Genomic DNA, 17,171 nt, shown 5'->3' on the forward strand with positions numbered 1-17,171 from the left:
TTACTGCGTGGGCTAATGTCACAATAAATAATAAATAATCACAAAACAAAAGCATTCTGGCCAAAAAACAACGCAGGCCAGTCCTGCATTCAAATGCAAAATGTTGAGGATAACTAGGTGCTTTTGGATAGACCTTTAAATCACATGGACACTGGATGTTTAGCGTTAGATTCAAACGCGAATTCCTTTCTTTCTTACTGTCTTAATTCCCTCCGTTCATTCGCAAAATTCATTCAACTCACAACCTAGAGGTTAGACTTTAGTTTGCATAAAATATCTGTCATTTCTTTCAATAGTATTAGCCTTCTTCTACGTTTAAGCCTTGTTTTTTTGTAGCAATATTCTTATAAAAGGGTTTCCAAATATTTCAAGGGCACATTCTTTTAATAAACTGTAAAAGGAGAGAAATGGGTTGCAGGTGAAGAATTCAGCTTAATTAAACTACTGTCTTTTTACTACGTTCTTCCCTCGTGAAAATAAACTATGGATGAGGTGTAGATTCGTATCGACATTTTCCATTCTTCTATAGAAATAACCACAAGTTAAAATGCCAAACTATCAGATACCAGTAACAGGCAGAATTCCAGGTCTGAACGTTTAATGTATGCTGTCATATTTTCTTCCCTTTTCTTCGTGACTATAGATCTGAAGGCGTCTTGCTTAAAACTTGTGACAGATTCTTCAAGAAACAAAAGTCTGGAGAGTTTTTCAACACGGCGAAGCTATACGGAGCCACACTGCGTACAGTTTACACACGCAGTACAAAAATAACTATCAATGACGGATGTAGTCCAAGACAAATTAATATTTTAAGACTGGCACTAGCGACTCAGGGGCTCGCTGCCAGCTGACGCCACACGAGCTTCCTGTAACACTGTTCTAAACACACCTCACTGAACTGAGCGCTGCATCCTGTTTAGCAATGGACCTCTGCCAGGCCCTGCGCGGATATTCGCCAAAGTGTGCGGTGCGCTACTTGAGCGCTTGGAACCCACAGCAGTTTGGGAATAGAAGCGAGTTTTCCAGACACACGTTTCGTGTGAAGCAGACTGATGGATAATGTGTCGGAAAGAGGGGGAGAGAGAAAGTCTAAACCGTTTGTCAAAAAAAAAGAAGAAAATGTCAAAAAAGGCATCTGAGCTCTGCGGTGTAAAAATATCATTTAGATTATTTCACAGTGTCTGTACTAGCATAGAGCTTTAAAATCTGGAAACTCTGGTGAGGTGATTTCAAAAAATATTCCCAGGAAAAATACGAACCGCTTCTCTGGAGTCTTTCTAATCGCGCCAACCACTTGGGTACCTTTGCGTTTGCGCTGACTTGTAACGAGACGTTGCCCTGTCCGTGGTGCTGAATTAGGGCTCCATGCAGCACAGGGTCGAGGGGGAGCCGGAGCCTATCCCTGCAAGCAGTGGGCGGAGGGCAGGATACACCCTGGACGGGACATCACAGACTTTGCCCTGCACACACTGACACCTGGGCCGATATTCCCAGAAGCCCATTAACCTAGTGTATTTGGACTGTGGGAGGAAACTGGAGCGCCGGGGGGACACCAGTACGAACACAGTGGGAACATACCAATTCCACACAGACAGCACCCCAGATCTGGAACAGACCCCAGGGCTCAGCAGTGCTCACCACTGCACCGCCAGGAGAACCGCGTTCTTCTTCACTTGTACGCTGTCACGCAAACACGCTGTCACACAAAAGTGCTTAAACACTTATCCACGATTATGAAAATCTCATGCCAGCCTTGTATATAACACGTCTGAAAGTAATTTACTTTAATGGAATTTGAAATCTAATTAAAATACACATATTTTCTACTGAACAGGATTATGCGGGATAATCTCGTAAGAAAAAAACATGGATCATTTGAAACGTTTTAAGCGATTAAAAATGCATTGGATTCGCCGAAAATGACATTATTAAACAAAATACGTGGGTACCTATGTGCACCATGTCTTTTTATAGTTTCTTTTCTTTGCAGTTCAATATTAATATGAGTTGTTGGAAGAGGAGGAAGCAGTAACTGACGCGTCAGATGTAAAACGCTTCCTAACAGGTAATCGTTTTAATTTGCCACGGCAGGGATGTAAAATCACGTCAGATAAGAACTGGTATACACTATTATTCTATTCTCGGTACTAGTTTTATCCCTCTTTGCTGTGTCTTTGGTCCTGTACAAACGCCCTCAGCATTAAGACAGCCTGTACAGCGACACCTGGCACCCAAGCCTGTGGTTCTTGCAGGATTCTTTTAAAAGCGTGTTTTCACAAACAGCAGCAAAAACAACAAAAAGCAACACTCCAACCAACTGTTTCTATAAAAGAGATCGTTTCACCTTTATTCTCCCTGTAGATTTGTTTTTTCTATAAACACGAGCCGATCATACTTTCGAACAGGCCTGGAATAAATTACACTGCGGTTAATTAAAGTTGGATCATTCCAGGGGTAGCTTGAAGACTTCAGAAGCATCAACAGGGAAAAGGATCCACTCATTGCGTCCATTTGACAAATTTCTCTTAGCCTACATCAGACTTCTGTTTGTGTACACAACGGATCGACCAGCCAGTCATATTCCAGTCACATCTGTTGTATGATAACGCCCCAGTATCTACAACTAAGGCGATACCAGCCCGCTTGGATGCGTTTCTACGTTTGTTTGAGAAAGCACGCGCCTTTGTTTTTGCGTGTATTTAACACCGTGCTTGGTGGGGGGGAGGGGGGTACGGAGAGGCGCGCCTCGGAGAAAGTGCTGCTGCGAGGGGGGGGGAGCTGCAGCCCCGCGGGGCGACAGATACCCCCAGGAAGCGCCTCGTGCTAACCCCACGCGCCCCAGCGTCGTCGTTGGCATGATCGGTGATCGGTGATCGGTGATCGGTGATCGGTGTACTAGACCACAGTGCAGCAGGACAGTGTCACATCTGTTACAGCCCCCCCAACACACACACTATAAACGAGATATTCACACCAGGGGAGAAGTATGATAAAGAAGCAGGTGTTTATAACCTCCAGCTCATCTGCCTACGTGCGCGGTTCTGAATGGTAAAAGATGGCGGAATTTGGATGGGGGCTCCCTGCGTTTTGAAATTGAAAGCACACGGAATTCGTCATGGCTGGCGCCAAACATCATTTTGCTGAACGACTGTTTTGCTTGTTTTATTTTCCTTAATTCATGCGACGATTCAATTAAACAAGGCCGAAGGTGGTACAAGACGCAGACTTAGAAAACTATTTATTTAGTTGATTGTTTATTTGTTTGTCTCACAAGCGCCGGCGTTGTGTTAATATGGTTATGGATATTTTCCCGCAAAGCAGGAGCTGATGCCAAAACGGCTTCATGTTTTTCCGGGTAGCCAGCCTAAGCTCTCCCCGTGTGCCAGTACAAACTGGAATAAACTGGAGTGTTTGCTTTTCAATATTAATTGAGGGAAAATCACGACCACTTTTTTTTTTAGTTTTCACACAGTCAAACATAAACTGTTACCGTAACATCCCTTTAACAGTCGTTATTAGACGACTGGGAAATTGCATGTCTTGGAGGTAAGAGCTCCAGATGCCCAAAAAAAAAACTAAAAATATTTTCATTCTCTATACTGCATGGAAATAAATGTAGATTGGTTTATCTATAGGATAAAATGCGTTAAAATACTCAGGTTTCTCTTATTTGGTGGGGTTTCTATAGAAAGATGATGCATCCATATATCTAAAACTGTGTAAATAATGTTTCATATTGATTTAAGCGGATAACTGTCTTAAAACGTCTTGGGCCTGATTTTGGTTAATTTGGTCAATTAAACTTTCAATCCTTCCCACCAATGGTAGGTCAACAACTTAATTCCCTCTCTGCGGAAGGAAACCCGGCGCCCGGTATTGGGTAAGTAATTCGCGAGAAAGACGCAGATCGAAAGATTTTTGGATCTCAATGAAGATCTGAGTAAACGAATGCATCAATAAACCTGAATGCAAAATTTGACCTTGCCCTTGGCGAACTGTTTCTTTAAAAAAGTCCTTAATCCCTGCTTGTGACAGATCAGAAGTTATGAATGTAGCAAAAATCAAAGTCCATACAAAGTAGACGAAAGCGCATGTGCCGTGTGCCACCACATCCCCGCTCCCGAGCCCAAACGGCAGCTCAGGCAGTATCCTGTCACAGTAAAAACTGCGAGAAAGATCAACAGAGATAATCGGATGATATATGTAAACTTGAAACCGGGCAGGTTAAGAGATAAAGAAATGTCAAATATTCATAAAAAGAAGGCACCGTTCGCTTCCACTCTCGCTGAAAGTGTTAGCAAGCACTGGGTGACTCTAAAACGAAAACTGGTCTCAGCAGAACCGTGACAGGCGGTAAACCTCTCCTTTTCTCACTTCGAAGGCTTCAAATGTTTGCAGCAGGTTTCTTCAAAAGAACTAGATTTTCTTAAAAACCAACACGCCTCACTAAAAGCAGAAGAATTGAACATAACCCTCAAAACACTGAAATAAGACTGCCCCACTGAAGCCCACGGAAACGGACGAAACTGCTCATATTGTTCATGTGAGTGAACCTGTGTGCTGCTTTACAGCGTCATTTTTGGTTGGATTCTGCATGCTGAACATACTACAAACACGAGTGCAACGCAACTTTACCTGAATTTAAACTGACTTCCTTAATGGCGCTAGTGTTCAAGTAATCTTCTTTACACACAAACTTGTTCTCGTCAATTATATACAGTTCCTCTCCAGTGGATAGCTGCTTGTTGCAGACCATGCAGGTAAAGCAGTTTAAATGGAACACCTTGCTCCGAGCTTTTCTGACGAGGTCGCTGGGGGAGATGCCCTGAAGGCAGCCGGCGCATTTTGTGCCGAAACGTCTAAAACAGAAAAGGGAAAAAAACAAACGGTCAAAGAGCCACGTTTTATGCCAAACACATAAAAGCGAGAAATGATAGTAACCATCTGAAAACAGACAGCGCGGCTGTACGTGTTAAGACAACAATATGGTTAAAACAATGATCCATCTCGATAATTATAAAATGGAGGTTGTTTTCCTTCTCACCCGGAAAATGGATGATATTAGCAACTCTGTGACAGATTCGACCTTTTATTTTGCCATCGCAGTAGAGCTGAAGGAGGCCTTGAGAGGTTTCAAATTTACATTTAAATTGGCCTTACCTCACAAAAAAATCTGTTTCGGGTTTGCAGGCTGCAAGACTGCTATTGTTCAGTATAGGAGAAAACAGGTTCACATTCCATACGAAAATCAACAGATCATTTCTCTTCCGTTATATTCGTGTACTGCATTATTCGTCTAATAATAATAATAATAATAATAATAATAATAATAATAATGTTTGATTTTTAAGAACAGAAATAAATTCGCGAACCTCCAACATTTTTAGCTGTAATTCATTCATCTGTAGTGATGAATAAAGACGGTACGGTCAGAGAAAACTCCGGTTTATTACTCTTAATGAACGGCTGATGGGTGTCGAGCAACATTACCTTCCCTTTTTAAGGCCCCAAACAGATTATTGCAATTGTGACTGAGAGCTAAAAATTAACCCGACAACAGGCTTCCGCAATTCGCATTACTGACCATCGACACATTCAGGACAGCGGCAGATACGACAGGATTGAGAAGACTGCGAGCGTTTCGCCCTGTAAAACCATTTGCCTAAAATAAACTGATAAGAGTGTAATTCACATGTACCTTTCTGAGATCACAACATGAGTGTCAGGCTATAATGTCGGCAAAGCAAACTCAATTCTGAGGAGAAATTTAGATCTATTTCTTTTATTCTTTCTTTGTCATGATCAAATGCTACCGTCTTCGGAACATGCGCCTCATTTTCCAACATTATTTGAGGAATTAATGGGATTCATCTTTCTTATTTTTGCTGCTGTTTTTTATAATGTATTAAACGTTTAATTTTTAAAAATGAAAACGAACAGAATAATATTATCGACTGCTTCACATTGCTGTGATTATCTTTTTGTGCGAGCTCCTTAATTTATTTAATGAATGAGATATTTATCACTGGAAACTACAAATAGGTAACTATTTCACCAACACCCAGCCTTTTAACGCTGTGTCTTGTGTTGGTTTTTTTCTTCAACGACCGCATTTACCTAAATGACTTTGATTTAGAGTAGGCACTGGAGGTCATAAGTCATTTGTGTCCTATCCTGGGGGCATAATTGTCTCATTTACAGTTTTTTTTCTCTTTCTCATGGTGAATGTTTACAAGGGCCCCTCCACACAAACGGCGCGCAATGTAAATCCACTGTCAATAGATTTATTTGCAATGGGCTGGTATCGCTCCCTGCGCACTTTTCAAATGCACCTGGAGAAGGTCCGTAGAAAAAGAGGCTTTGCCTCTACTTACACAACAAATAGACACATTATCGTCATTATTGTCAGCAGATAAGAGGCCTTGTAGGGTCATTTGAGGGGGATACAATTGAAATTCCGAATTTGATGGCCCCCGCTAATATCGTGATAATTAGGGCTGTTTGGGGCCTCAGAAACTTTAATAAGGAAATTCTCCGCTTGTCATCACTTTCAAAGCATCGCGTTACTTTAAGTCTTTTAAAGACCTAGATGTTGATGTTTTTATTTGTATGAATATAAAAACACGGATGTACTGGAAGTAATACAGCTGCAGGATTTGGTACTAACCAGATGCTGCTGAACAATGAGATATATCTTTACAGAAGGAAACCGGCGAGCAAGGGCGATTTCAGACAGAAACATTTGCAATCGGGAGCCTGTAAGATGTACAGGGTGTGTGACAGTCGATCCACAAGAACTAAACTTGATTCCACTTCAATTCTTGAAGGGGGTTAGAGAATCTCTTAATAATGAAATCAGTTTAAATGCTTTTCTTTTAATATGGCGTTGTTTAATATGACGGGGGTTTAAGACAATTGTCATCTAAGCTTCTAGTTATTTTTCCTCTTATTTGATTGCTCTTCAAGTCTGTGAACCTCCGCACAGAAACTGTCATGTGAAAAAAAATTACGCAAACAAGGAAATAAACGTCAATGCTATTCCCCGTTACTTGTATTTTAAAAGTGAAATAAAACTGGGTATTGTTCAAGAATGAATAACAATATCGATTCTCCCCCCCAAAAAAACAACAAACAGAAATCCTCATTATTTCGATTTTCTTTAGATTCACAAACGGGTTATTCAGCCTCTTCACCTCTTGATTATTTTTAAGTCTGACTCCAATAGAACAACTGTAAAGATATCGATTAATCCTGGAAGTTAAAGTCCACATAGGAAAGACATAGGAAAGGCCGTCACCAGTACTGGTCGGATTTCTTCGTCACAGACAGACCCATAGGTTAAGCACGCAAAAGAAAGCTTTTTGGCTAGACATTGAATGTTACTGTTTGTGAGCGGTTGACGTTGATTTTATCCATTTAATTAGAAATATCTCTGAAGTGCATGTGTATAGTTTAGAATGCGTTTAGAAGGATATTTCGTGTTGTGTTAGGGATAAAATAAAACATCAGCATAACAGTGAGCTTTCTAATGCAGGAATGAGCTGTTTCAACACTATTGTGTTAACGACATATTATTGTGTTATTTCTTCTTGAAATGATGTAGTCATCGCATGAGCGTGGTTTTCAACATCTAGAAATATATTTTAAATAGATGTGAGATATTAGAATTGCTTTCAACAAAAGGTTGAAACTGTAACAAAAGGAATGATATCTAAAGTTTACATACATATATGTCCAATGACATGAACACCACGAGCTAATAATCCCCAGCGTCACGCGTGTCCTGGGCAGCGCTGAAGAAAAGGCCGTCTGTACTGGAGGTGCGCGCTGCACAGACTGCCTGCGCCGTCACCTGCGGAAACTAAAACGCCTTACCTGAAAAAGTCATTTTTGCAATAAAGCTTGCCGTCCCGGGAAAAGCATTTCTCAGTCAAATTGCACTTGCAGTCGCAGCACTGCACGCACTTGACGTGCCAGGCTCGGTCCAGCACGTTGAGCAGGAAGCGGTCCAGAATGGGCCGCTCGCAGCCCGCACAGTGCACCATCCTCACGCTGTCCTGGAGGCGACCCAGTGGCGACCTGGCGGAGCGGTCACGGCTGTCCGGACCCTGGTCCCCGGACCCTGCGTGGAACAACGTGTTGGCTGCCGGAGAGTACCGCCCGCGGAGCAGGTCTGTCCCCCCTCGCCGCGTCTCCAGCCCCACCGCGCAGTGGGCGACCTCCTTGGGCGCTGGTACCTACAGCGGGCAACCTGAGGAGCTACTCCTGCCTCCCAGCGTCCGTCATCCTGATCCTCGGGGGCTACGAGCGGCGGACAGCGTGGTCTTCTTCTGCGCGGAAGCGCTCTGTGATGATGGGTCGCATGAATGTTCTTGTCCGCTGGGGCGAACGCATGGATTGAAAATGTACTTTTTTCGTCTTCTTCTCCTTCTTGGTACTTTTTTTCCCCCCCGAAACACCTCACGCAGTCACCATTCCTCCCATCATTGTGCTGCCCGTCTTAGGTAATTCGCGCATCCTTATTCAGATTCGGTGACGTTTCGGGTCACGTTCCGACCTCGACGGCCAATCAGGATAGGGTCGCTATAGCAACCTATTTAATTTATAGTACATCTAAATTGGCTCAAACGTTGCGCCGGGCACACTGGAAACAAACAACTCCTCAAAATGGTTGAGGGTGTTATATATTTTTTTAAATGGCGTGGCTTAAGACTAAAAACAAAAGTATGTTTATTTTTTTTCTCGATGTTGGTGTCGTTTTTATTATAGCAGACGTCACACTACGTTCAAGTTGGACTCAGAACAACAAAAGCAATAATTCTTTCCAGCCGCTCAGACATGCCGCTTGGGTCCTTTTACATTCAAAAGCAATACTGAAAAGTGCTTTCAGGAATAATGGCTTTTCTACATAAATACAAAAGCCCGAAGCCACCAACTTTGCAAAGAGATATACTCGAGAGAAAAAAAAACGAAACGAAGGATACGTAGGTAGGCCGCAGCGGGATAAAACTCACAGAACACAAGCTCCCCGGGCTGTCCTGAGCCACAAATCTGCGCCAGTTTCTTCCTACATGTAGGCTATCCTGTTCGGTGCTTAATCGATATAAAGCGAAAAGCAATCTACTCCCCACTGAGCAACACGGCTGTGATACTCTGGCGGGTGACTTACATACCAACCAGCGCGGGGGATCCGTCGCGTAAAGACCACAGACAGCTGCAACTTGTTTCCTCTTCTTCGTCTCTCTTTACTTGCAAAAGTAGACAGAAGACGGCTCTAAAGCTAAAGGCAATCGGGGGAGTCAATGCCAGCTTCACTTATAGGACTTCTATCTGCTGACTGAAATAAAACCTTCTAGGGGGTCACATAGGTAGGTCAGCTCTTTATTGGTTTGGAATTGTAACACCACAGAAGTGTCTTGCTAGCGCTGTGAATATGGGATGTGAATTACTGTGGGTGTATGTTTTTTTACACTAACCCTTAGGTTTTGTTATTATTTTCATTTTTTTTTCCTTACCGAAGGTGTAGTCTGTATATTTCAAATAAAACTGTCTCCGCACTTACGGTTTTCAAATCTTAACTTGCTATCGTGCATATTTACGCATTTGTGCTTATCTTCGCAGGTTATCCTGTAAGATTACACAGGGAAAAAAAACCCGACCCGAAGGAAGAAGAGAGAGTCTGTTGACATCTTTTACACAGCAGCGCCAGAGGCAAAAAAAACAAAACAAGAAAGTTTTTAGGAATAAAAATAAAACCGAGGTTCTACAGCAGCGCACGCAAGTTGTGTCTCGCAATATTTACAGGGAGATGTAAAGGGATTAAGATGGCGGGACTCCCCTTCTCAAATACAAGGGGAGGGTTTGACAACGGGCTAGACAAAGTAGCTGTTAATGGGGAGGAATCGGGATGATAAGTTAGTCATTTCATTAGCGGCGTTAATGAAGGCTGGGAGCCCGCTCGGACCCCGCTCGGACCCCGGCGGCGCAGCTGCAGGCCTGCGGGCTCGTGTGTCCGAGAAGCGGGGTTTTATTTGTCTGGCACGATCATTATTCGGCTCCGAATAAGAACGTCATGCTCTTGACTAGGTCTCTACAGTTTTGTGATTTGTCCGTCCTCACGTTTTATGTTATTACTGAATATAGCGATTTTGTTCTGTATTATCAGCAGCGATAACGGCAATCCCCGGCTCTCTTCGAGGTTTTTAAATTATTGATCTTTTAAACATTTGAAGCCTCTTTTCTCCGAACCATCGTGGGAGATAATATTTTATTGTAAATCATACCTGCAAGGTATAAACGACATATCATAATAACACGACAGCAGAAACAAACCCCCCCCCGCAAAAGCCCGTTTAAAATAAAAAAGGCTTCATTTAAATACCGCAAAGAAAATCTCGAAGCGATACCACACGCTATTACATTACTACTAATTATCGTTTGTTTTTGATTCTGGAGTTTCGAAAAAAAGACTTGAAATTTAATTTAAATTTCGTGTAGGTAAAAACCTTTTATGAATTATACATTTGTGACTTTGTCTTTTCGCAGTGTGCATGTTTTGGTTGGGTTGAGATATTCTTGTGGAAAATTGCGGTAGCTGGTACTATGGGATGGTTGTAGATTGTTATATATGCAAAGACAGATCACAGCAGTAACATACCAGGCGCTAATATGCCAAAAGTGACGGGAACTGGGTGAAACGTCATGCACCTTTTGCAAAAAAAATGATTCTGTGTAACTTTTGAGAGACAATACGCTTTTTTAAAAGTAGAGTAACGAAAACCACCTTCTAGTTTTAATAGCGAGTCTAAATGCTGAAGTCCTTTTGAAGGCACTACGAACGTGTTAATGTAACACACGCACCTCCGCGTATGTGTGCGATGATGATATAGCGGAGTCTCCGTGTTGAGCTAAACAATAGTCTGTATTTAAACACTCATTCAATCAGTCGGTTTCTAACCCGTTAGGTTTCTAACCCAACCCACAAGACTAGGTTAAAAGGGTGCATACCTTTGGATTTACAACACCAAAACACTATTTTTAAAAGATTAGTCCAGATACATTCTTTGAATTTTCACTCGCATTTGCCCAATCACCTGTACGTGGTTTCATTAATTTCTTATTTTCGTTTGAGGGAGGAAAAATCGGTTTTACGGACATTTTCGCCTAAGTATTAAGTCTACTTTGTAATTATTATAAATAAAGAAGCAGCGCATAAGACTATCAGACAAGCAATCAGTAAAATAAGTCATTTTTACACGTTGAAAGGGCATCTTTGATCGCTGGGGTTGGAATGCTATGACCTAGTTGATTAACTCTTAAATGTATTAGTATTCCAGCGGAAAAGACCGGCATCTTAATACACAGCGGACAGTGTATATGCTCCGGGACACACACAAGCTCGAGTTTTAAAATCCCATGCAGGGGGTGCAAATGTTTAGATAGAGTTATCCAAAACAGAACAAGGAAGGAAAAATAAATCACAACTGACTGAGTTAAAGGTAGGGTTATTTGAAACTAACTGCGAAAGAGAGGCGTTCGGAATGCAAAAGAAGTGGATGATCTATACTGTGTAAAATAGATGGACGAGAATACTCGTTTCAGTATTTCGGTATTCGACGAATTCTTTAGCCGGTCATATTCACCCCGCGGCAAAATTCGTTCCAGTAAGTCCAGTAGCGTTACAGACAGATTTTTTATGTCAGTATTGATCCCCAAATAAGCAGTAAGGAGAAACCAAACGCGAATTTGAAGGGGTTCCTGTCTCTGTCTCCCCTGCTCTGCTCTGCTCTCCCAGCCTCTCTTGACGCCAGACGAGCCGAGTGTCTCACACGCAGGGGCTATCAGCTTGTTTTTTTCCCAATGTTGTTTTGCGACTGGACTTCTCTTCCCAGAGCTCAACAAATTGTCACCGAGAGGATTTGACTCTTTTGTGTTTCAATATTTTCATTTGACGTAATACTACTTCCAGGAGAAGACAAGAGAAAAGACGTCGATATAGCCGGGCTCAGCGTGTGAAAATCATTTATTTACTGAATGTCACCCCAACAGCTCTGTGGAACACGTGCTACCTGCCTTCTCGCTCCGACACCAGTTAGACAATGACCACCAGGCTTAACAGCTAAATGTCACACGATTTGGAGTCAAACCCTGCCTTATTTTTTTTTAAAGCAAAATTAATATTAGTAGGTACAGAATTAGTCAGGAAAATGACAGAACGTGCTTAAAAAGGGAGAACATTTTTTTTCAGACGGCCTCTTAACACAATTAATCAATCAATTCACATATCGATAAAACAAGGGTCCTGTTCATCTTGTACATTAAAATGGTGAACGAAAATGGCCAGGACGATTGTTGGAGTAGTTTGTAACAGTGTTTGTAAATCACTATGCGATTCCACATCTAAATCGGAATGCAGCAAATTGCAGAAACTAGACATGAAGCCCTCAAGATCGTTTCCATAAAAAATAGAAATCTGAAACAAACGAATTTATTATTTTCTCCACGTGACAGGTCTTGCTAATGCATCAGTAGTAATAAAACAGTTTCGGATTACCTATTTTATCTTTTGTCGAGACTGTTAGTTTCTCTGCTCAAGGACGCAGCGGTTAAGAGAACGAGGGATCTAAATGTTTTGACACCTCATAATTAGTCAAAACAGTTTTCTGGCTTTTAGTGTTTGGAGAGAGCATGAGCCTCATTACTAGACTGGAGCTTTTGCAACACAGGAAAGCTACGTCTGCTCAGAGCGTGTCTACAGTCTCGACTTCCCTGGTCCGGGAACTGCAGGTGTGAAGCAAGTCGCCTGTCCTTTCGCTTTTTTATTCCCTGATATATTAACGGCCCAATTTTAACCTTAAACAAACCCAGCATGCTTCTCATAGTTCTCCTGTTTTTTACACGAGTGGCTGAGTTCCAAATTGTATATTTAAATAGTTCGCAGCATTCATGATAGCGCCCCTTTGATTTCGGCCAAGCGGAACAGGCCCAGCCAATGAGACCTCGCCGTCGACACTTCTCAGCAGTGTAGCAGTGACTCAGAAGGAGAAGCTCTCAGTTCCCTGCATAAAGCCTCTTTTCTTTTTTTCTCCTCTTTTTTTCAGGAGGTGAAGGGGTGGTTATTACCTAACGGGCGGTTTCTGAATTAAAGCTCAAATCTGTCAGTTATTTCATCAGATCGCCCGGAGCTCAGACTACAGCTGTGTGCTTGCTATGGACCTCCTTCATCGAGATGTTCCGCCCAGCAAACCCTGACGGTGTTTACATATCTACTAGTTAAACACTTAACTACATTTTCTCAATTAGCTATCTAGTGCACTGGCGTTCCCACTTCTCTGTCCGATAGTAAAGCAAACAACCAAAAACATCGCTTAAAACATAGCGACACAAGTCCTTTCAATGTTTCACTATGACGAAAATTTCATAAATTCACCCAAGACAAATTTGATACAAATAACCCGTCACATTAAGATATACTAATCTCGGTTTTCACGATGCCTGTAGTTACTGTTATTAGCAGTACTAGTAAATTGGCAGCGGTAGTGTCAAACACGTGCTGTTTGGCGTTTTTTACTCGTGAAAAGTCTGCTCACCCCTGCCCCATGTCTGCATGAGAGCCACAGCTGAAACTCCGACAGACCGCATGGCTTTATTCAATTCAATTAATTAATTATCTCATTAACGGGAGCAGTCCAAACAAGCAAACTCCGCAGGTTGAGTGCATTTCTTTTGTTTCATCACCTCGGAACACTGAGGAGCTCTTGCACAACAAAACAAATTATTATTATTATTTTTTGTTGTTGTTGTTATTAATCGCGGAAATGAACGGTACAGAAACAGGCCATGGCTTTATCTTAGAGTATGTAGGGAGATTTTATTTTGTTTAATATTAAATAAATACGATAAACAATCGCAAAATTAAAAGCACAACTAAGCTGAAAGCACAACTATATGTTATTGTATTGACATATTACGGTAAAGGAGATCCATATAAACAAAAGCACGTAACCAGATATTTTGCTTCTTCCACAGGTCAAGTGTTAACTGACCAACTGCGTTTATGCGTTAAAATCAACAAAAAAAATACACAAAGATGATTTCACGCAATTCTGATTGAGATATAAAAAATGTTACAATCCATAATCACCAGTGGCATCAGGAATACAACCCTACTGCTGCCTCTCATAGAAAAAAATGTCTTAAACGTATTTATAAAAGTTATCAGGAATAGATGTTCTCGGTAATGCAATTGGTACTGGCCAGTCATTTATAATCAATTAAAATATAATCAATTTATCAGACCATAATTATTCTGAATACGCGAGCGGTCAGAAAACCCGCTGTCTCGCAGGGTGCTGTAAACCGTGTCTGGCGGATATCGGCGAGTCGGCTGCGCACGGTCTGCGACAGCTTGGTGGGACGGCCGGGTTTCACGGGCTTTGGCTCAGTGTTACATTTGGCAGGATCCCACATCTGCTGTAAAAACAGAGCAATATTCACCAACAATACGCCGCCGAACCTTTCACACCGTTTGTTTCGGAGATGTAAACAATGACTTGATGAGCTGTTTATAAGGAGAGGTTAATTTTAGAGTTTATGTGCGCAGGCGGGCTGCGTGCAGCTTTTCAATTTCTGCTCTTTGATCTCTTTCTACACAGGCCTAGATATAGCGGAAGCGGCTATATCTAGAAATAGAAATTAAAAAAACGTTTCTTCTGCAGATTTCCTGTGAACACCCTCCAGGACTGGAATTTGGGATTGGGAAAACAGGAACGCTTCCAAAACCAAATCGATTCTAGGCATTCTGTATAAATTATGGAGATGCATAACTCGGCCTTTTAGTTTAAAAAACTTCTGTCTTCGCCCCTTTAATTAGAAATAGAACGCAAATTGTCCTTATTGTGCTAAAATCCGTTCGCTCACACAGAATACAAAACCTACAAACACATTCGCAGCGCCAACAATTCTACAACACGCACCTGTCTCTCAAAATTTTTAAACTTGGCCCGCACGGTGTTAAGGTAAATAGCTTTCTGTTGACGCTGAAATCCCTGCCTTCATTATCCTTTGTTAAGGTGTGAAAAAGTGAATCTGCATAATAAAAAAGCTGCGATTTGCTCTCTCCGGGGAAGTCGTTGCGGTTTCGCGGAGAGAAAGGGAAGCCGGCGGGCGCAGCGGAGACTCCCGCAGTCACGGGCAGGAGACTGCAGCCTCGGGCCCGGGCCAGCGGGGGTGCTCTCGGCCCCCCTTGCCGCTTCTCTCCTGTCCGCAAGGAGCCCGAGACTCCTTAACCCGGAGTGTCACATCCCAGAACCCTGGCAACGGCACCGACGTGCAGAGTGATGGGGTTCTTGACAGATATTTTTAGGTTTTAAAAGAGAACATTGCCACCGAGGAACAGGCTATGGTGTGACATCGGTCTAACTGAAATTCCTAGAACTAGTTGAAGTATAAATCCGGTGTAACATGATGATTACACTATCGCACATGCAGTCTGCGCAGTCTATGACTGCCTGTAGTTGCGCACACGTAGTTTTTTTATTCTGTGTAGTAATGTCATGGCGAATTGCACATAGAATAACAGTTACAATAGGCTAGATTCCCGTTTTTCCGTTTTCCTTTTCCTTTGTGTCTTTCTTTGCTCTGCAGTTTTGTTGTATCAAAACTGAAGGTGTGGTCCTTCTGTAATGAGTAATTTTATCCAATCAGATGTATCCAGTCCGAGCCCGCAGTTAACTGAACGCTCAGCAGGAAAAAAACACCTAGATATTCACTCTCACTACAGACAGCCGTTTAGAATAGTGATTTTTCTTCGTGTGTCTTCAATAATAATAATAATAATAATAATCATTGCAGTATTATTTCCAATAATAGACTACAATTCGTCTGGTATTGTTTACCATAGCTCTAATTTATTTGACCACCTTAGTATTAAAAATGTAACTTCACGTGTTTACCGTGTTTCTTGTGTGTATCCACCGGAATGTTATCATGCTCTTGTACTTACATTTCGGCTTAAGCGGCACAGATTCTGAAATCTCACACTGCAAATGAACGCACAAACCGTTAAGAGTTAGCTATCCTTCAGTTAGGCACCTTGTACAGGGGAAAATATCCCGGGGAAAACAAGCATGTTTCTTTCCAATAATCCAACCCTAAATCCTTAATATACCAAATATTAAAGACACCGCAGGTCTGTTTTGAACATTCGTACACCGGAATATGAATTTTTCTGGCGTATACACTTCTCCTCGGAGCTTTGAAAGCTCTTTGGTTTTGGTCTCCGTGTTCACACAGCTGGCCCGCTCACCGAACACTAATCTTCTGGGCGTCTTTGGGTAATTTTAGGTGTCGTGTCCAGTCACACAATGCAGAAAGGGGGTTAAATATAGTTGTTTCAAATAGGATTCGTGGTTACAGCCCCGGAGACAATAAAAGGGTCTTGTGCACAAATATATTTAAAAATAAAGCTCAGGGAGCGCCATTAATATACACTGTTTTTGTGCGTAAAATGAGGACGCGGTTGGTTGTAAATTTAACACGCGCTGTGCAATCATTAACACAACGCGTGTTGTCTTTAATGAGACATTTAACACATAGTGTGTATTCGTTAATCGTGGTGCACGTGGATTTCAACGGTGCAATACACAGCACAGTTTACTGGAAAAATACAGTACGTGAAAGAACAAATATATTTCTTATGTTTTTTTTTTCACAATAAATTCGAGGTGGAAATCGTGATTTGGTTTTCTCCTGCATAATCTGTACTCTTTAATGTCCTTTGAAAACCAACTGAACGTGCGTTTGAATAAAGCCTGTCTATATAATATATAACGTGTTTACAATGACTCAAATAAAGTTAAAAAGGAACAATAAAAACATATAAACGTATTTGACGGAGGAGAGGTTCGGTCTTTCTGTTATTTTGCGCGCATCAATCCCTTAAAAAGAATCGCAATGATTACAGGCTGTGCCGGGCAATGAGACCGGCGATTGGTGTGTTCTCCTGTTGCTAATCACCATAGAAGTCTTAGTCCTGTTTACGTCCAACTAAAGACGAGCTGATGTTACACTGTGTCCAAACCCCCAGTGCTCATTGCAGTAGCGCAAGACTGCCATTAGTGATATTACCTATAATAAAAATAGGAATTAAAACAGTCAGACAGATTACAAAG

General features: G+C 41.9%; 1 protein-coding gene across 2 annotated transcripts in view; it reads right to left on the minus strand.

Moving 5' to 3' along the window:
- The window catches only part of lhx5 (LIM homeobox 5), a 31,366-nt gene extending 23,321 nt beyond the window's left edge, over positions 1-8,045 (minus strand). The window contains exons 1-3 of one of the 2 annotated variants that reach the window (XM_088935900.1): positions 7,876-8,045; positions 4,636-4,859; positions 1,950-1,964 (exon numbers count right to left, since the gene is read on the minus strand). In XM_088935900.1, coding sequence (XP_088792026.1) covers positions 1,950-1,964; positions 4,636-4,859; positions 7,876-8,045 — 409 coding nt within the window. The remainder of the gene's footprint in view (positions 1-1,949; positions 1,965-4,635; positions 4,860-7,875) is intronic. The other variant, XM_088935901.1, reaches the window with a different exon arrangement.
- Positions 8,046-17,171: the final 9,126 nt, after the last annotated feature.

This window comes from Atractosteus spatula, chromosome 17 (assembly GCF_055471065.1).
Source record: "Atractosteus spatula isolate fAtrSpa1 chromosome 17, fAtrSpa1.hap1, whole genome shotgun sequence".
In the NCBI taxonomy this organism is placed as follows: domain Eukaryota; kingdom Metazoa; phylum Chordata; class Actinopteri; order Semionotiformes; family Lepisosteidae; genus Atractosteus; species Atractosteus spatula.